This window comes from Salmo trutta, unplaced genomic scaffold, assembly GCF_901001165.1.
Source record: "Salmo trutta unplaced genomic scaffold, fSalTru1.1, whole genome shotgun sequence".
Taxonomy (NCBI): Eukaryota; Metazoa; Chordata; class Actinopteri; order Salmoniformes; family Salmonidae; genus Salmo; species Salmo trutta.
The window spans coordinates 13,148,520-13,170,214 of NW_021822911.1; the positions used below are offsets into that span (position 1 = coordinate 13,148,520).

The 21,695-nt window shown below is 41.9% G+C and overlaps 1 protein-coding gene across 1 annotated transcript; it reads left to right on the forward strand.

Moving 5' to 3' along the window:
• Window positions 1-3,903: 3,903 nt before the first annotated feature.
• LOC115186487 (NLR family CARD domain-containing protein 3-like) lies at window positions 3,904-9,164 on the forward strand (the record flags this gene model as incomplete). The annotated part of the gene is made up of 6 exons (XM_029746107.1): window positions 3,904-4,123; window positions 4,508-5,814; window positions 5,864-6,327; window positions 6,612-6,785; window positions 7,186-7,351; window positions 8,616-9,164. Coding segments are annotated over 6 exons (2,856 nt in total), but the record flags the coding sequence as incomplete, so codon positions are not given.
• Between the last annotated feature and the right edge of the window lie 12,531 nt (window positions 9,165-21,695).

The following is a 21,695-nucleotide window of genomic DNA, read 5'->3' on the forward strand; positions in this document are numbered from 1 at the left end:
TTTTCAACCTCATATTCATCCTCTCCAGCACCAAAACAGTATCTATATTTCTGAAAACAGCACCTTTCTGTGGTTAAAAAAAATGAGATGAAAACTCATTAAAAACTGTGAATTTCAAAACCTGCAATGAGTTTCTAGCCCAGTAGAGGGCATTTTATTGCTCCCCACACCACTGACAATCTAATTGGGTTTGAAAAATCACTGCTTTTAAAATTATTCAACTTTTGATGATGTCATCAGGTAGAACTTTTTAACTTCATATTTTTTCTACAAAACTTAGAAATGCACCATTTTCACATCTGATTTTATTTTATTTTTACGGCTGCATTTGTACCTTTTAAAAGTATTTTGTTTAAATATAATTTGCCTCCACAACAACATGAATACCTGCATACTTTCACATACAAACCAGAGGAAGCTGGTGGAGGAGCAATATGAGGACAGGCTCAGTGTAAAGACTGGAATGGAATTCATTTATTTATTCCATTTCAGCCATAAAAATGAACCCGTCCTCCTATAACACCTCCCACCAGCCTCCTCTGAAATGTCTCTGTTCTGTTAAAAGAGAAGTTGAGAATACCACATGTTGTTTCTGTTGTATCTAAATGTATCTACATTAAACCACATGTTTTGTTCTTAAGACTGATGGGGAAGAGTGGGGTGTAAAGGATTTTGCAACACTACTGTAGTTAGCGCAACCTTGTGACTAAGTTAACATCCTGTTTGCAATACTTGGGGGGATTTCAATGTTATCTTTCAGCCTTCCCGAAACCAAAGACAAACTCTGTACAGGATCTGAAATGTATAACTGTTTGCATGAGAACTTTCCTGCAATGTAGGGAATTTAAAAATTGTAGTGTATTTGAGATTAATATAAAAAGGATTTTGAAGTTTGTAATATAGACTACTTCCTCTGCAAGAGCGTCAGAAAATATGTGATTTCCACACATGAAATTATAAATAAGTTTGTAGCCCACGCAGTTACAAAATGGCTGTAGAAACTGTGGCACATATTTCTCTGTACAATTAGAAGTCGGATAAATGTGTTGATTTGAAGGAAAGACAGACAGACTCTGGTAAGTCTAGGCTAATTATTATGAAGTTAGGTCATCAAACATTCAATAGAGAGAGTAGGCTGGAGATATGATCCTTTATATTGCTGAACGACCTGATGGTCTCTGTAGGAAATGTTTTAAATATCCTTTAAATTGATGATGACCTGATGGTCTCTGTAGGAAATGTTTTAAATATCCTTTATATTGATGAACGACCTGATGGTCTCTGTAGGAAATGTTTTTAAATATCCTTTATATTGATGATGACCTGATGGTCCCTGTAGGAAATGTTTTTAAATATCCTTTATATTGATGAACGACCTGATGGTCTCTGTAGGAAATGTTTAGATAATATTGCTACATGCTCAGTTATTTAGATTGAAACTGATTTGAAGGTGATGAGTCCTGCTACTGGTAGCCTATGTGAACTCTGTCAGTGGGTCGAGGGATGACATTGCCAAAAACAAATGTTTTCAGTATTAACTTAAACGACGAAAACCAAATAGAAAGTATGTAGAAAAGATAATGGACTTTTTCAATTATAGCATATAATCTTTGATAATTTTCAATCAGCTAAATAAAAGCTAGACAATTAGGCCCCCACTGATGTTGTTATAATGTTAGAGCATCAGAACACAGGATTATCCATGTCAAATGGTTTTGTTTTCACCGTTCAACCCAACTCAAAAAACACCTCCGTTGGTGGGTCACCAAGCACATTTGGGAACCCTTGCCTTAACGAAGAGTGACACATTATATTATTGTCATTATTATTATTATTCTTATTATTATTGACACTAAACATGGAGATGAGGTGACAAATATCAGTCATGATTACATGTTCATGTCATGCATTAAATCACCTGACTGTTTGGATATGTCTGTTAGGAAATGTTTTATTTCTAAGAGATAATGAATAAATGACAACAATTTACATTCAATAATTAGTTGTCACTGTGTTAACCACAACCAACATGCTGGATCTCGGTTTAGTTGTCACTGTGTTAACCACAACCAACATGCTGGATCTCTGTTTAGTTGTCACTGTGTTAACCACAACCAACATGCTGGATCTCTGTTTAGTTGTCACTGTGTTAACCACAACCAACATGCTGGATCTCTGTTTAGTTGTCACTGTGTTAACCACAACCAACATGCTGGATCTCTGTTTAGTTGTCACTGTGTTAACCACAACCAACATGTTGGATCTCTGTTTAGTTGTCACTGTGTTAACCACAACCAACATGCTGGATCTCTGTTTAGTTGTCACTGTGTTAACCACAACCAACATGTTGGATCTCTGTTTAGTTGTCACTGTGTTAACCACAACCAACATGCTGGATCTCTGTTTAGTTGTCACTGTGTTAACCACAACAAACATGCTGGATCTCTGTTTACAGGGGTCAGTGCTCTAAAATGAGTCTCTCTGGGGAGAGAGAGGAGGGGGGCCCTGCCTCCAAAATGCATCTCTCTGGGGGACATGACACCAAAGCTAAGAGGTAAGATGACCATTTTATGAATAATTCATTAAGTTTATTTCCTAAATAAATAGCTATCTTAAGGTGAATGCAGTTACTGTAAATCTCTCTGGATAAGAGCATCTGCTAAATCGGGGGTTCTCAATCCGGGGTCTGTGGAGGTACTGCAGGGGTTCTGCAGGAAGCGTGGGGAGTGGTGGTGTATCCAGGGAGAAAACTAAACTATTATTCTGAATTATCATTATGGTCTTATGCTCCCATCTATTGGAATTATTTAGCAACTGCAGTAGTGCTGAAAAAATGTGTTATTCCTTACTAAAGTAGTAATTACTGAGAATTACTAGTTAATTGTATCACTTACAATCATAAAATAACAACTTATACCATAACAAACATTTAAACTGACATAAACCAAAATCACTATATATGTAGTTATTTAGTTAATTACCAAATTGAGCCGGTCGGTCACATTTGAGAGTGAGGGAGATATATAGCATTTTGCATAAAAAAACATGATTTTTGTCTCTCTTAAATGAAACCATCATGTGATAGATTTTAAACAAATCCTTGTCTGTGAGAGATGTAATAATTAATACAAAATTTCTTTAAACAATAAAAGCTCATTTCTGTGAAGTGATATGTTGCGTTTTGGAATGAAACTCTTCTTATGTTTCCCCATCTGAGATCAGAGTAGATGAGAGATGTAATGTTTGTCTCTGTTGTGTTGAAGACCAATCAAGCAGGAGAGACCAGCCTCCCCTGTACCCAGCTGTGTGTCCATGAAGAGTGACCGGTCTATGGATCGTCCTATAGTGTTTAGAGAGGGAGACTTTTCTACTGAACAAAGGTAAGAAGAACTCATGGGTCATGGTCAGTGAGTTAAACAACACTGTCTCTAGTCATTTCTCCTCTCCCATTTTCACATTTCTTTTGTTGTTTTCATAATCCACAGGCTAATCCTTTTATCCATTTATATAGCCCTAAAACAATATTAAACAAACACAACGTTCCCTCCGTGTGTGTTTGTGTGTGTGTGTGTGTGTGTGTGTGTGTGTGTGTGTGTGTGTGTGTGTGTGTGTGTGTGTGTGTGTGTGTGTGTGTGTGTACTCCCTGGTTGAGGAGATGTAATCTCATGTTTTGTCCACAGAAACCAACAGGAGAGATCAGAGTCAGAGATTCTCAGTGTTCAGTCTTTCCAGAGTCATCAAACAGACCTGGACTCTATATTCAGTGTATGTGGTCCTGTTATGTACATTTGTTTTTGTTTTCCTCAAGTAAAGTTGATCTGTCAATTATTCATTATTGTGTTAATGAGAAAACATTTCTTCTCTTGCTTAACTTATTTACTTGATTTATTTCAGTTGCTTGAAGAGAAAATTATGACATTTGTGAAGAACGAGCTGAAGATGTTCAAGAGGATTCTTAGTCCAGAACTCCCAGAAGGCTTTGAGAGTCAGAAGCAGGATGAGGAAGTGGTGGATGCTGAAGATGAGAAGCAGGAGAGCAGTGCCAGAGAGGGGGCTCTGAAGATCACACTGCACATCCTGAGGAAAATGAACCAGAAGGAGCTTGCTGACACACTTGAGAAATGTAAGAGCTGTCTGCCTCATGTTGAATGATGTTTTATAACATTTAACAGCTGTAGCTAAAGTACAGCTAAAGAAGCTGTGTATAACTCAATGATATTGTAGCAGCCTTAACACAACACCTATTGATGTCATCAAGTAGCAGCAGGGATGTGTTGTGTTGATTAATTTAGAGAGACAGAGAGACAACATTAATAATACCATCAATAATACCACAAATAATGTAATCAGTCACACTAGTCTGTAATGTATTATGAAAACATTTACACATTTATAGAGTCAGTTAAGAGAATAAATGATTATAATTTAACTTTATAACAGTCCTACAATACTGTAGGCATGAAAACAAATGTAATATTAATATCCTCTGTGTTATTTGTTCATTCAGATGAGCTTGCTGTGATTTGCCAACGTGAACTCAAATCTAATCTAAAGAAGAAGTTTCAATGTGTATTTGAGGGGATCGCTAAACAAGGAAACCCAACACTTCTCAATAAGATCTACACAGAGCTCTACATCACAGAGGGAGGAACAGGAGAGGTCAATAATGAACATGAGCTGAGACAGATTGAGACAACAACCAGGAAACAAGCAAGACCAGAGACTGCAGTCAAATGTAACGACATCTTCAAACCCTTAACAGGACAAGACAAACTCATCAGAACTGTGCTGACAAAGGGAGTCGCTGGCATTGGAAAAACAGTCTCTGTGCAGAAGTTCATTCTGGACTGGGCTGAAGGAAAAGCAAATCAGGATGTCCAATTTGTATTTTCATTCCCTTTTCGGGAGCTGAATTTGATGAAAGAGGACAAACACACTTTCATTGAACTTCTCAATCACTTCTCAATGGAAACCAAACAATCAAGAATCTCCATCTACAACAAGTACAAAGTTCTGTTCATCTTTGATGGTCTGGATGAGTGCCGACTGCCCCTAGACTTCCAGAAGAACAAGATCTGTTGGGACGTCACAAAGTCAACCTCAGTGGATGTTCTGCTGACAAATCTCATCAAGGGAAATCTGCTTCCCTCTGCTCTCCTCTGGATAACTACCCGACCTGCAGCAGCCAATAGGATCCCTTCATGGTGTGTTGACCAGGTGACAGAGGTACGAGGGTTCAATGACCCACAGAAGGAGGAGTACTTCAGGAAGAGATTCAGTGATGAGGACCTGGCCAGCAGAATCATCTCACACATAAAGACATCAAGGAGCCTCCACATCATGTGCCACATTCCAGTCTTCTGTTGGATTTCTGCAACAGTCCTCGAACACATGCTGAAACATAAGAGAGAAGAGATGCCCAAGACTCTGACTGAGATGTACACACACCTTGTGGTGTTTCATACCAAACAGAAGAATGAAAAGTATCTTGGGAAAGAAGAGACAGGTCCACACTGGAATAAAAAGAGCATTCTGTCACTGGGAAAACTGGCTTTTCAACAGCTAGTGAAGGGCAATCTGATTTTCTATGAAGAAGACCTGAAAGAGGCTGGCATTGATGTCAGTGAAGCCTCTGTGTACTCAGGATTGTGCACACAGCTCTTTAGAGAGGAATGTGGGCTGTACCAGGACAAGGTGTACTGCTTCGTGCATCTGAGCATTCAGGAGTTTCTGGCTGCTGTATATATGTTCCTCTCATTCATCAACAACAATGAGAATCTAATGAACAAACTGAAAACAAAAAACAAGCCTGAAGTTACTTCAAACAAAGTCCAGTATCTTTTCTCTGCTGTACAGAGACAAGTCTGAAGTTACTGTCTACAAGAGTGCTGTGGATAAAGCCTTACAAAGTGAGACAGGAAACCTGGACCTGTTCCTCCGCTTCCTTCTGGGCCTCTCACTGGAGTCCAATCAGAAGCACTTACGAGGTCTACTGACAAAGACAAGAAGCAGCTCACAGACCCATGAAGAAACAGTCAAGTACATCAAGGAGAAGATCAGGGAGAATCCCTCTCCAGAGAGGTGCATCAATCTGTTCCACTGTCTGAATGAACTCAATGACCATTCTCTAGTGGAGGAGATCCAAAGCTACCTGAGATCAGGAAGTCTCTCAAGTGAAGAACTGTCACCTGCACAGTGGTCAGCTCTGGTCTTTGTGTTGCTGACTTCAGAAAAGGAGCTGGATGTGTTTGACCTGAAGAAATACTCCAGATCAGAGGAAACTCTTCTGAGGCTGCTGCCAGTGGTCAAAGCCTCCAGAGCTGTTCTGTGAGTACATAAAATAACATTTAAGAATTAATCATCAGGAAGAAATATTATGTTTAGAGAAAAATATGTATAGTAATATGTATATAATATTATATTGAATAACATTGAATAAATGCTTTGATTTTCACATTCGTATAACAACATGACCATACGTTTCTAGGAGACGGAAGATGAATCTATATGTTGTTTTAGAGAATAAACCAAATGCATCTGCCGTTGTCCTTCTACACTACTGGTGTTAAATTAACAGTGTGTATGTGAAGTCATGATGATCTCTTTGTCAGGCTGTCAGGCTGTGGAGTTACAGAGGAAGGCTGTGCTTCTCTGGTCTCAGCTCTGAGGTCAAACCCCTCACACCTGAGAGAGCTGGATCTGAGTAACAATGACCTGGAGGATTCAGGAGTGGAGCTGCTCTCTGCTCGACTGGGGAATCCCCACTGCAGACTGGAGACTCTGAGGTCAGTATTCCTGTAGTTGGTCAACAAGTGATAACTGTTCACCAGATCCACGTGTGTTTACCAGGCACACATAGTCCACACCATATGTGTTTGGACAGTGAAGCTTACAGTTTTAAATGTGGTGCTATGCTCCAGCATTTTGGATTTGAGAAAGAATGTTTCATATTAGGCGACAGTACAGAATGTCACCTTTTATTTGAGGTTAATGGTGAGAGGTTAGTATGTTTTGTTGTAGCCTCTGTAACTCTCTCACTCATTATTATTCATGATTCATTCATGATCTTTCTCAATCATGATATCAACAGGAGTACTTTAGTAGTGTTTAGAAACATGTTATCTACTCACTTACTCAACACCAAATAATAGCAGTGTGGTTTTAATATGATTTGACTCTTTGTAGGCTGTCAGGCTGTCTAGTCACAGAGGAAGGCTGTGCATCTCTGGTCTCAGCTCTGAGGTCAAACCCCTCACACCTGAGAGAGCTGGACCTGAGTAACAATGACCTGAAGGATTCAGGAGTGAAACTGCTCTCTGATGGACTGGGGAATCCCCACTGTAAACTGGAGATTCTGAGGTCAGTATTCCTGTTAAAATCCAAAATGTTGGAGTATAGAGACACATTTAAAATGTTAGCTTCACTGTCAAAATAGATAATTTGTCATTTCTAACCATATACATTAATTTCTGAATAGATATGTTAGGTTTCAGGACACTGATGTATCTGAATATGTTGAAAAGAATATACTGCCACTATTTTCACCACCAAAGAATAGCAGTGTGATTTTAGTATGATTTGACTCTTTGCAGGCTGTCACGCTGTCTAGTCACAGAGGAAGGCTGTGCTTCTCTGGTCTCAGCTCTGAGGTCAAACCCCTCACACCTGAGAGAGCTGGACCTGAGCTACAATCACCCAGGAGACTCAGGAGTCAGACTGCTCTCTGCTGGACTGGAGGATCCACAATGCAGACTGGAGAAACTCAAGTATGTAGAGGGTTTATGTCAATGTTCATATCAGACATGTTTGACTTATCAGGCTAGTTAATACAAACATTCTGACCAACACTTGGACAAAGGTATATGATGACTGTGTGTCCAGTGTGTGTCTTGTGTGTGAATGTGTGTGTGTGTGTGTCCTGTGTTTGTGTGTAGGGGGGGGGTCCAGTGTGTGTGTGTGTCTGTCTCAATGACACACACACACACACAGACAAACATTCTTAACAAAGTGGTGTGTTTGTGTGTGTGTGTGTGTGTGTGTGTGTGTGTGTGTGTGTGTGTGTGTGTGTGTGTGTGTGTGTGTGTGTGTGTGTGTGTGAGTTCAGGTGTATCCCTCAATGACTGTCTGTTCTTCTGCTTACCGCTACAGTGTGGAACATGGTGGAGAGAACACAATGAAACCTGGACTTAGAAAATGTGAGTGTTGACTGCTGTGAAGAATATGACTAAGAATAAGTCTTAATTCAAGTTAAGTCAAAGACCACCATCATTACTGACTTGGTCATGTTAAATATCAGCTGTAGTTCTACAGAAGCAGAAATCAGGGACACCAAAGTTTACAAAGAGTTGCTTTGACAATGTGTGTGTCTGTGTGTGTGTGTGTGTGTGTGTGTGTGTGTGTGTGTGTGTGTGTGTGTGTAATTAATGGGAATAAGTGTGTTTTATATTACCAGACAGTATAACATATGATCATTCAACAAGTCTCAAGTTACCTTAACTTCTCCTTTTGATACCTAGAAACATCTACATTAAATGAATTAGTGAAAAGTGAGTTAACATTCTAATGTGAATGATGATGATTTCTAATATTGTGTCTGGTTTCATCCATCAGATGTCTGTGATCTCACACTGGACCCAAACACAGTAAACAGACTCCTCTCTCTGTCTGAGGAGAACAGAAAGGTGACATGGAGGAGAGAGGAGCAGCCGTATCCTGATCACCCAGAGAGGTTTGAGGACTGTAGACAGGTGTTGTGTAGAGAGGGTCTGACTGGGCGCTGTTACTGGGAGGTAGAGTGGAGTGGGAGAGAGGCTGATTTAGGAGTGACATATAGAGGAATCAGCAGGAGAGGAGGGGTTAAGGACTGCTGTCTTGGACATAATGACAAGTCCTGGTGTCTGTTCTGCTATAACAACAGTTACTCTGCCTGTCACAATAATAACTCCACTACCATAGACGTCCCCTCCTCCAGCTCCCACAGAGTAGGAGTGTATCTGGACTGGCCAGCCGGCACTCTGTCCTTCTATAGAGCCTCCTCTGACACACTGACCCACCTGGTCACATTCACCTCCACATTCACTGAGCCCCTCTATCCAGGATTTAGGGTTTATGATGTTGGCTCTTCAGTGTCCCTGAAATAATAACTGGACACACACACACACACACTGGAAACACACACACACACACACTGGAGACACACACACACACACACACACACACACACTGGACAAACACACACACACACACACACAGGACACACACACACAGGACAAACACCCACTACACACACAGGACAAACACACACACACACACACTGGACAAACACACACACACACACACACACACTGGACAAACACACACACACACTGGACAAACACACACACACACACACACACTGGACAAACACACACACACACTGGACACACACACACACACACACTGGACAAACACACACACACACACACTGGACAAACACACACACACACACACACACACACACTGGACAAACACACACACACACACACACACTGGACAAACACACACACACACACACACTGGACAAACACACACACACACACTGGACAAAGACACACACACACACACACACGACAAACACACACACGACAAACACACACACACACACACACTGGAGACACACACACACACACACACACACTGGACTCACACACACACACACACACACACACACACACTGGACTCACACACACACACACACTGGACTCACACACACACACACACACACACACTGGACAAACACACACACACACGACAAACACACACACACACTGGACAAACAAACACACACACACACTGGACAAACACACACACACACACACACACACACACTACACAAACACACACACACACACACTGGACACACACACACACACACACTGGACAAACACACACTGGACACACACACACTGGACACACACACACTCACTGGACAAACACACACACACACTGGACAAACAGGACACACACACACACACACACACAAACACACACTGGACACACACACACTGGACACACACACACACACACTGGACAAACACACACACACTGGACAAACTCAAACACACACACGCACACTCACTGGACACACTCTCACACACACACATGCGCGTCTTCCTACAATTGTGAGGACCTTGACCCAGGACCTCTTACAATAACACCGTTAAAATACCAATGTGATCATTTGTTGTCTTTTATGTTGAATAACAAATTGTACAATTATATGTGGACATACGCTCCATAGTTGTACAAGTATACATGAATATATTGTACTTTTCATAATAAAACATACTTGAAACAAGAAAAGACGTGTTAATTGTGAAAACACTTTAGTTATTGATTTTACATTGTCTCTGTCAAATATGAAATGAAATACAAAACAATTAAATATGTACAACAGAGTGTTGTGATGCAGGGTTACTATAGCAACAGAGTGTTGTGATGCAGGGTTACTATAGCAACAGAGTGTTGTGATGCAGGGTTACTATAGCAACAGAGTGTTGTGATGCAGGGTCACTATAGCAACAGAGTGTTGTAATGCAGGGTCACTATAGCAACAGAGTGTTGTGATGCAGGTTCACTATAGCAACAGAGTGTGGTGATGCAGGGTCACTATAGTAACAGAGTGTGGTGATGCAGGGTCACTATAGTAACAGAGTGTTGTGATGCAGGGTCACTATAGCAACATAATGTTGTGATGCAGGATCACTATAGTAACAGAGTGTTTTGATGCAGGGTCACTATAGCAACAGTGTTGTGATGTAGGGTCACTATAGCAACAGTGTTGTGATGTAGGGTCACTATAGCAACAGAGTGTTGTGATGCAGGGTCACTCTTCTCACTCTCTGCTCTCTCTGCTCTCTCTCTCTCTCACAGCTCTCTCTCTCTGCTCTCTGCTCTCTCTGCTCTCTCTCTCTCTCACAGCTCTCACTCTCTGCTCTCTGTTCTCTCTGCTCTCTCTGCTCTCTCTCACAGCTGTCTCTCTCTGTTCTCTGCTCTCTCTCTCTCTCTGCTCTCTCTCTCTGCTCTCCCTCTCTCTCTCTGTTCTCTCTGCTCTCTCTGCCCTCCGCTCTCCCTCTCTCTCTGTTCTCTCTGCCCTCTCTGCTCTCTCTCTCAGCCTGCTATCTGCTCTCTCTCTCTGCTCTTTGCTTTGCCTGCTCTCTATGCTCTCTGTTCTCTCTGCTCCCTCTCTGCTCTCTCTCTCTGCTCTCTGCTCTCTATCTCTCTCTCACTGCTCTCTGCTCTCTATCTCTCTGCTCCCTCTGTACTCTCTCTCTGCTCTCTCTGCTTTCTGCTTTTCCTGCTCTCTATGCTCTCTCTATGCTCTCTCTCTGCTCTCTCTCTGCTCCCTCTCTGCTCTCTCTCTATGCTCTCTCTCTCTCACTCTCTGCTCTCTCTCTGCTCTGCTCGCTCTCTGCTCTCTCGCTCGGCTCTCTCTGCTCTCAATGCTCTCTGCTCTGCTGCTCTCTCTTATCTCTCTCTCTCTGCCCTCTCTGCTCTCTCTCTGCCCTCTCTGCTCTCTCTTATCTCTGCTCTCTCTGCCCTCTCTGCTCTCTGTGCTCTCTCTCTGCTCTCTCTCTGCTCTCTCTGCCCTCTCTTCTCGCTCTCTCTGCTCTCTCTCTTTTCTTTCCCTCTGCTCTCTCTGCTCTCTCTGCTCTCTGCTCTCTCTCTGCCCTCTGCTCTCCCTCTCTCTGTTCTCTCTGCTCTCTCTGCTCTCTGCCCTCTCTGCTCTCTCTCTCAGCCTGCTATCTGCTCTCTCTCTGCTCTCTCAGCCTGCTCTCTGCTCTCTCTCTCAGCCTGCTATCTGCTCTCTCTCTGCTCCCTCTGTACTCTCTCTCTCTGCTCTCTCTCTCTCTGCTCTCTGCTTTTCCTGCTCTCTATGCTCTCTCGTCTCTCTGCTTCCTCTCTGCTCTCTCTGCTCTCTGCTCTCTCTCTCTGCTCTAACTCTGCTCTATGCTCTCTATTCTCTCTGCTCTCTATCTCTCTGCTCCCTCTGTACTCTCTCTCTGCTCTCTCGCTCTGCTCTCTGCTTTTGCTGCTCACTCTCTGCTCTCTCTCTCTCTTTGCTCTCTCTCTTTGCTCTCTGCTCTCTCTCTGCTCTCTCTCTGCTCTGCTCTCTCTCTTTGCTCTCTCTCTTTGCTCTCTGCTCTCTCTCTGCTATCTCTCTCTGCTCTCTCTCTCTCTCTGCCCTCTTTCTTCTCACTCTCTGCTCTCTTCTCACTCTCTCTCTGCTCTCTTCTCACTCTCTGCTCTCTTCTCACTCTCTCTCTGCTCTCTTCTCACTCTCTCTCTGCTCTCTCTCTGCTCTCTCTCTCTCTGCTCTCTCTCTCTCTCTCTCTCTCTCTCTGCTCTCTCTCTCTCTGCTCTCTCTCTCTCTCTGCTCTCTCTCTCTCTGTTCTCTCTCTCTCTGTTCTCTCTCTCTGCTCTCTTCTCACTCTCTGCTCTCTTCTCACTCTCTGCTCTCTCTCTGCTCTCTCTGATCTCTGCTCTCTTTGCTCTCTGCCTCTCTCTCACAGCTGTCTCTCTGTGTTCTCTGCTCTGCTCTCTGCACTCTCTCTCTCTCTGCTCTCTCTGCCCTCTGCTCTCTCTGCCCTCTGTCTTCTCTCTCTCTCTCTCTCTCACAGCTCTCTCTCTCCGTTTTCTGCTCTCTCTCTGCCATCTCTGTCCTCTGCTCTCTCTACTGTCTGCTCTGCTCTCCTCTCTCTCCCTCTCTACTCTCTCTCTCTGCGCTCTCTCTGCGCTCTCTCTCTGCACTCTCTCTCGCTCTCTGCAATCTTTCTGCTCTCTCTCCATCTGCTCTCTCTGCTCTCTTCTCTGTTCTCTGCCCTCTCTCTGTTCTCTGCCCTCTCTCTGTTCTCTGCTCTCTCTCTGCTCTCTTCCCTCTCTCTGCTCTCTTTCTCCCTCTGCTCTCTGCTCTCTGCTCTCTCTCCCCCTCTGCTCTCCCTCTGCTCTCTGCTCTCTCTCTCTCTCTCTGCTCTCTCTCCCCCCAATCTCTCTTGCTTTGTATATCTTAACAGGGATGCAGTTTGGACAATCACCACTTGATGGCAGTGTTAAACCAGAAGTGATGAAAACAACATCACTGCATCGAGAGAGAGAGTCTAATATACTGATATACAGTGCATTCAGAAAGTATTCACACCCCTAAAACTGGCCTGTCACTAAAACGGTCCTGTCACTAAAACGGTCCTGTCACTAAAACGGTCCTGTCACTAAAGCTGGCCTGTCACTAAAACGGGCCTGTCACTAAAACTGGCCTGTCACTAAAACGGTCCTGTCACTAAAACGGTCCTGTCACTAAAACGGTCCTGTCACTAAAGCTGGCCTGTCACTAAAGCTGGCCTGTCACTAAAACGGGCCTGTCACTAAAACGGGCCTGTTACTAAAACGGGCCTGTCACTAAAACGGGCCTGTCACTAAAACGGGCCTGTTACTACAACGGGCCTGTCACTAAAACGGGCCTGTCACTAAAACGGGCCTGTCACTAAAACTGGCCAGTCACTACAACGGTACGTTCGTACATTAGTTTATTATAGGGAACCTGGTAAAATGTATAACAGGATATATAGACTGTGTTCCCTATAATAAAATATACAACAGGATATATAGACTGTGTTCCCTATAATAAAATATACAACAGGATATATAGACTGTGTTCCCTATAATAAAATATACAACAGATTAAAGACAGCTGTATATTATTTTTTTGGACCCCAAAATATTCTATGTTCACGCCCACTTTTTTTGCACTATGTTCTCCTGCAAAAAAAGTGGTCCCAAACAATATGTCAAAATGAATAAAAAAATGATACAGCTGTGTTTAATAAGATCAAACTGAACTAACTGCTATCTTGAAATGTTGAAAAAGTGTTTTTAAATAGGCATCCTATCATTTGAAAATTAGTTGAAAGGCTAAGTGATTCTCCTCCTGACAAGAAGTTGACAGCCTTCAAACATAGTGCAAAAAAAGTGGGCGTGAACAGAATATTTTGGGGTCCAAAAAAATAATATACAGCTGTCTTTAATAAGATCAAACTGAACTAACTGCTATCTTGAAATGTTGAAAAAGTGTTTTTAAATAGCTCAGTCTTATCACTCAATATGAGTCAAAATCTGTCACTTCCAGGACTGCTCATTTTGTCAAAAATGAAAAAATGAAAAAAATAACAACTCACAGCTGTGTTAATAGACCCAACTCAAACATCTGCTATCTTCAAATGTCCAAAAAAGGTATTTAAATGGGCCTACCAGACATCTTCTTGAGAGAAGATAAGGTCAGGGACTCCTGACTGACTCTCCGTCATGTTGAAATAGGTTCTCCTGTCTTACTTTCTGTCGTGTTGAGATGGGTTACTTCTTCTTGAGAGAACTAACCCAAAATTAGTCGAACTAACCCAAAATGAGTCGAAAGGCTAAGGGATTCTCTTCCTGAGAAGAAGCTGACAGCCTTCAAACAGAGCAAAAAAAGTGGTCCCAAACAATATGTCAAAATGAATAAAAAAATGATACAGCTGTCTTTAGTTCAGTTTGATCTTATTAACTGCTATCTTGAAATGTTGAAAAAGTGTTTTTAAATAGGCATCCTATCATTTGAAAATTAGTTGAAAGGCTAAGTGATTCTCCTCCTCAGGTTACTACTCTGGCCCATAAAATAGAATATGCATATTGTTAGTATTTGGATAGAAAACACTCTGAAGTTTCTAAAACTGTTTGAATGGTGTCTGTGAGTATAACAGAACTCATATGGCAGGCAAAAAAAACGGAGAAAAATTGAATCAGGAAGTGGGAGAAATTCGAAATGTAGTTTTTCTTTTGAATCCCTAGAAAAAACTACAATGACATAATAGGTGCAACGTAAATCCTGACTCTTCCATTGGCTGTCAACAATCTTTAGGAACTGCTTTTCATCCGTCATCTGTTACCGGGCAGAAAATTCTGTCTCGTTCAATCCCTGGCCAATCAGAAAACAGGTGTCTTATGACGCGCATCCACGTGACTTAGCTGTTGTTTTTATTTGTTCTTGTATGACTGAATACCTACAGCCCGGTTGTTAAATTATCCCCATTTGACGTTAAAAAATGAAGGATTGATTGGAAACATCGTTTGACGTGTTTCTACAAACGGTAATGGAATTGTTTGGCCATTTCGTCTACGGATTTGCGTCCACGCCACATTGGCATGGTAACATGTAGTTCTGGACGGGTCAACAAAACGGACCTATTTTGGACATAAATGATGGACTTTTGCAGAACAAATGAACATTTTTCTTGTGGATTGGGAGCCCATCCGAGTGCATTCCGCCAGAAGATCAGCAAAAGGTCAGTAAATATTTCCAACATATTGTTAGAGATTTGTCGACGCCGTGGTTGAAGGCTAACTGTATAGCTTAGCATTGAAGGCTAAATTCTGGACTCAGAATATTGAACAATGTTGCTTTTTCCGTAACGTTATTTTTGAAATCTGACAAAGTGGTTGCATAAAGGAGTAGATTATCTCTAATTCTTTAAATAATTGTTGTCATTTATTTTTTTCAACGTTTTATGAGTTCTTCCATAAATTAAATGTGTCTTTTCACCGGATGTTGTGGGGAGGAAACATTTTCTGAACGTCACGCACCAATGTAAAAATTGTTTTTTTGGATGTAAATATAAACTTGATCGAACAAAAAATGCATGTATTGTCTAACATGATGTCCTAGGAGTGTCATCTGATTCAGATTGTCAAAGGTTTGTGCTTAATTTTAGCTGTATATCTGGTTTTGTGATGGCTATCGTGCTTGGAAAATCGCTTTTTAATTTTTTTTTTGCTGAGATGCTAAAATAATCTAATGTTTTTCTTTCACCGTAAAGCCTTTTTGAAATAAGACAATGTGATATGATTAACGAGTAGAGTATCTTTAAAATGCCATATAATACTTGAATTTTAATTTTGAGATTATTTGGATATGATACTTTATCAGTGTTTACAGTCATACCAACATGATGTATATGATACTTTAACAGTGTTTACAGTCATACCAACATGATGTATATGATACTTTATCAGTGTTTACAGTCATACCAACATGATGTATATGATACTTTATCAGTGTTTACAGTCATACCATGAAATGATCAGTTAACCTCTAGACTAGAAACACAGACAAATCACTTCAGGATGAAGTCCAATAGATGTCGCTGTTGCACTGTAGTAGTGGGGGGGGGGAACAGGAAGTTCCGGTAGGCGCACACCATTCTTTAGAATAAGGAAAACGCAAGAACTGTGCTGTCCTTTTCTCTTTATTACTACAGTCTGAGGTCGGTAACGTCAACAGTGAGGACAATCCCAGCCTGCCACTCTCCTTCCACACTGAGTCCAAACCTACAGTCACTGGGTCCTGATTGTGACAGTGGAGCCCAGTTTGCACTGCAGGATCCAGAGATGGAATCAGTGAAGCTGGAAGACTGCAGTCAAACACTGGAGCTGAATGTCAACATTAAAGAAGAAGAGGAGGAGGAGATTGTCTCAACATGGTCTCCATTCTCTACATCCAGAGAGCAACAGCAGGAAGATCACAGAGCTAAGAGGTCTCACCACTGCCCACATTGTGAGGAGATTTTCCCAATTCTATCAAAGCTAAAAATACACCTTAAAACACACACTGGAGAGAATCTGTATCCCTGTAATGACTGTGGGAAGAGATTCACAACATCAAGGTCTCTGACAGTTCATCAGAGAATACACACAGGAGAGAAGCCTTACTCCTGCTCTGACTGTGGAAAGTGTTTCTCTTGACTGGACGACTTAAAAACACATGAACTTATACATACTGGAGTGAAGCCTGAAGCCTTACTCCTGCTCTGACTGTGGATAGAGTTTCTCTCGACTGGGCCACTTAAAAACACATGCACGTATACATACAGGAGAGAAGCCTTACTCCTGCTCTGACTGTGGAAAGTGTTTCTCTCGACTGGGCCACTTAAAAAGACATGAACGTATACACACAGGAGAGAAGCCTTACTCCTGCTCTGATTGTGTAAAATGCTTCACAACATCAACTGACCTAAAAGTTCACCAGAGAACACACACGGGAGAGAAGCCTTACTCCTGCTCTGACTGTGGAAAGAGTTTCTCTCGACTGGCCCAGTTAAAAAGACACCAAGGTAATCATAAAGGAGAGAAGCATTATCACTGATCTGACTGTAGATTTTGTTTTTTATCAACAGCTGAGCTAAAAGGGTCATCAGAGAACACACAGAGGAGAGAAGCCTTACTTCTTCTCTTAATGTGGCAAGAGTTTCTCCCGATTGGGAAATGTAAAAACACACCAACGGATACACACTTGAGAGAAGCCTTACAGATTGGTGTCTTTTTAAATGGCCCAATGTATACATAAAGGAGAGAAGTCTCATCAGTTTTCTCAGACCAGCTAAGATTAGTCACTCCACTTAATTCTCATCCTATAAAATAATTGGCAACTTTGAATGGGATCAAATGAAGACAGCGTAGAACACTCTTGTAATCCTGTTGTTTCTCACTGTGAGAACCGTGCAGAAAAAAGGGATCATTCTAGAATGTTAGTCTCTCTTCTCTTTACTGATCAGCACCTTGTCGATATTGACATCTTGGATTTGCAATTATGGTTGAATATCCTCTGTGAGGCGTCTCACAATGGAGTCTGATGGTTGACTGGGTGGTACTGCTTCACTCTGTAGTTTTCTGTGGGAATGAGCTTGTATTCACAACATATACTGAGTGTACAAAACATTAAGGACACCTGCTCTTTCCATAACATAGACTGTTTCTGTACAGCACTTTGTGACATCGGCTGATGTAAAAAGGGCTTTATAAATACATTTGATGATTTGATTGGTCTCCTGTACTATGTTTCCCACCAGCTCCTCTGTCAGAAACAACTTGAAGCACTCTGCCTCAGATGGAAATGTACTCCAGACTGGGACTCATCAAAACAAACAGCAGGGCCAGGAGCTTCATTTCATCAAACAACCACCCGATTGGTTTGGTATTGGGCTTGTTCGACAGGCGATTGCCGACTGACTGATGTACAAATTCTCTGTTGCTGCTGTTGAAAGAAGCGTTCCATCCACTATATTATACGTCACACTAACAGCATCGCCTTAAAGCCCCACATGATGTATTGTTACACCATGTAGGAGCAGTATAGACCTAGTCTGTTCATTATATACATCTACATGATGTATTGTTACACCATGTAGGAGCAGTATAGACCTAGTCTGTTCATTATATACATCTACATGATGTATTGAAACACCATGTAGGAGCAGTATAGACCTAGTCTGTTCATTATATACATCTACATGATGTATTGTTACACCATGTAGCAGCAGCATAGACCTAGTCTGTTCATTATATACATCTACATGATGTATTGTTACACCATGTAGGAGCAGTATAGACCTAGTCTGTTCATTATATACATCTACATGATGTATTGTTACACCATGTAGGAGCAGTATAGACCTAGTCTGTTCATTATATACATCTACATGATGTATTGTTACACCATGTAGGAGCAGTATAGACCTAGTCTGTTCATTATATACATCTACATGATGTATTGTTACACCATGTAGGAGCAGTATAGACCTAGTCTGTTCATTATATACATCTGCATGATGTATTGTTACACCATGTAGGAGCAGTATAGACCTACAGTAGCTGGCTACTTATTTATATGTTGTTTGACTGAATGAAACTGCCTTAAATGTGCTGTAGAAAAAAAAAATATTCTCACTAATCAATCACCACATTCCTGTCTTTGTATGTCTCAATATAATAGTATTATTTAATTAAATCCATGTAAAATAATCTTAGTCTGAAAATAAAATGTGATCCTCAACTGCGTTTCCCTCCAGTCAGCAGACGGCGATGTGCGTCTTTCAGGCGATGCTGCAGCGTGACGTATAATCTAGTGGACGGTTCTTCATAAACAGCTCGTCAACCACCTCGGTAGCTTGCTAGCCAACATAGCCGAAAGATTCAAGCTATTTAGACGCTTTCGGTCTATATTAGCTACTGTGTTTCAGACACACTTCTGTCGTATCTACTTGTTAACCTATTTAATATTACGTTATTTTTTATTAGTCAGCTATAGTAGCTGGCTGGTTAAGTTAGCATTAGCCTAGTCGCTAATGATAGCTAGCTAGCTAACATCCCCGAACATGAGCTCCCTAAACTACTCCCCTCCTGTTAAAGAAGAGGAGGTCTGCTGGACGGAGAAAGAAGCTCTGGGGCTGAACATTGTCGTGAAAGAGGAGAAGGAAGAGGAGGCTGTCACAGTAAAACAAGAAGTAGAGGGTGAGGCTGTTACAGTGAAAGAAGAAGAGAAAGACGTTTCAGTTAAACAAGAGGAAGAAGAGGATGATGCTGTTTTTGGAGTGAAGAAGGAAGGAGAGATTACTGTCACATTGAAAGATGAAGAGGTGGAGATAGGAGATCTGAGTAACACCAGTAAGTACCGCCTTCAATTAGTTTTTAACTTTGGATATTCGGAGTTGGCTCGTCAATACCTCTTCAACGGAGGGTCCTGGGATGATGACTGATATGTCTAGAATCAGACGACGTAGAGAACAAGCTACCCCTTGTTTTCTCCGTTCCGTTTCCAAAATGTGACTTAACATATATATTTGAGGAGGGTCTATCTGCTGACCGCAGACTGGGGGTCACGGCATGTGGTGATTTTAATGTAGTGATGTTTTACTACACACCGTGACCCCCAATAGAGCCATGTGAGAGTTGGGTTGGCTACACCAAAGATTATGGATATACTGACAAGATGTCTCTCTGTCCTAACAAGGGAGTCGTTGTCCACAAAGCTGCACTGTGGGTTGTCTCGCTCCCACCTATCCTGTCTTTGGATTGGTGGATACATCTTATTATTGTAATCTATTGTTTATATTCTATGAGGGTTGTTGTCGTCAACCGCCTGTATTCAATGGAGAGAGATGCTAAGCTACTAGCATGAATATGCATAGCGATCTGGAGACAAATCCTATAGTGTTTTTATCAAAGTTGTCGGTATGTCACGTGTCCACATAACAACTTAATCATTACGGAACTTCTGTTGGATCAAGTAAACCTCACGTAGCAAATAAGCCATTCATTTTGTTGTTGACCAAATTCAACACTATCCACATTGGGTTGATAATTGTTTCCACTTGGATACAGCCTACTGTAACCTACTGGCATGACCTAGAGAGATACAACCTACAGTAATCTACTGGCATGACCTAGAGAGTTACAACCTACTGTAACCTACTGGCATGACCTAGAGAGATACAACCTACTGTAACCTACTGTCATGACCTAGAGAGATACAACCTACTGTAACCTACTGGCATGACCTAGAGAGATACAACCTACTGTAGCCTACTGGCATGACCTAGAGAGTTACAACCTACTGTAACCTACTGGCATGACCTAGAGAGATACAACCTACTGTGGCCTACTGGCATGACCTACAGAGCTACAACCTACTGTGGCCTACTGGCATGACCTACAGAGCTACAACCTACTGTAACCTACTGGCATGACCTAGAGAGATACAACCTACTGTGGCCTACTGGCATGACCTAGAGAGATACAACCTACTGTAACCTACTGGCATGACCTAGAGAGATACAACCTACTGTAGCCTACTGTCATGACCTAGAGAGATACAACCTACTGTAGCCTACTGTCATGACCTAGAGAGATACAACCTACTGTAACCTACTGGCATGACCTAGAGAGATACAACCTACTGTAACCTACTGGCATGACCTAGAGAGATACAACCTACTGTAGCCTACTGGCATGACCTAGAGAGATACAACCTACTGTAGCCTACTGGCATGACCTAGAGAGTTACAACCTACTGTAACCTACTGGCATGACCTAGAGAGATACAACCTACTGTGGCCTACTGGCATGACCTACAGAGCTACAACCTACTGTGGCCTACTGGCATGACCTACAGAGCTACAACCTACTGTAACCTACTGGCATGACCTAGAGAGATACAACCTACTGTGGCCTACTGGCATGACCTACAGAGATAAAACCTACTGTAACCTACTGGCATGACCTAGAGAGTTACAACCTACTGTAACCTACTGGCATGACCTAGAGAGTTACAACCTACTGTAGCCTACTGGCATGACCTAGAGATACAACCTACTGTAACCTACTGGCATGACCTAGAGAGTTACAACCTACTGTAGCCTACTGGCATGACCTAGAGTGTTGTAACCTACTGGCATGACCTAGAGAGTTACAACCTTCTGTAACCTACTGGCATGACCTAGAGAGATACAACCTACTGTAACCTACTGGCATGACCTAGAGAGATACAACCTACTGTAACCTACTGGCATGACCTAGAGAGATACAACCTACTGTAGCCTACTGGCATGACCTAGAGAGATACAACCTACTGTAACCTACTGGCATGACCTAGAGAGATGCAACCTACTGTAGCCTACTGGCATGACCTAGAGAGTTCCAACCTACTGTAACCTACTGTCATGACCTAGAGAGTTACAACCTACTGTAGCCTACTGGCATGTCCTACAGAGATACAACCACTGGTATGCATGCATTTCTATGCATGCAACAACAACCAAAGTGCTTCTTCATTCATTACTCAGGTAAAGACCGTG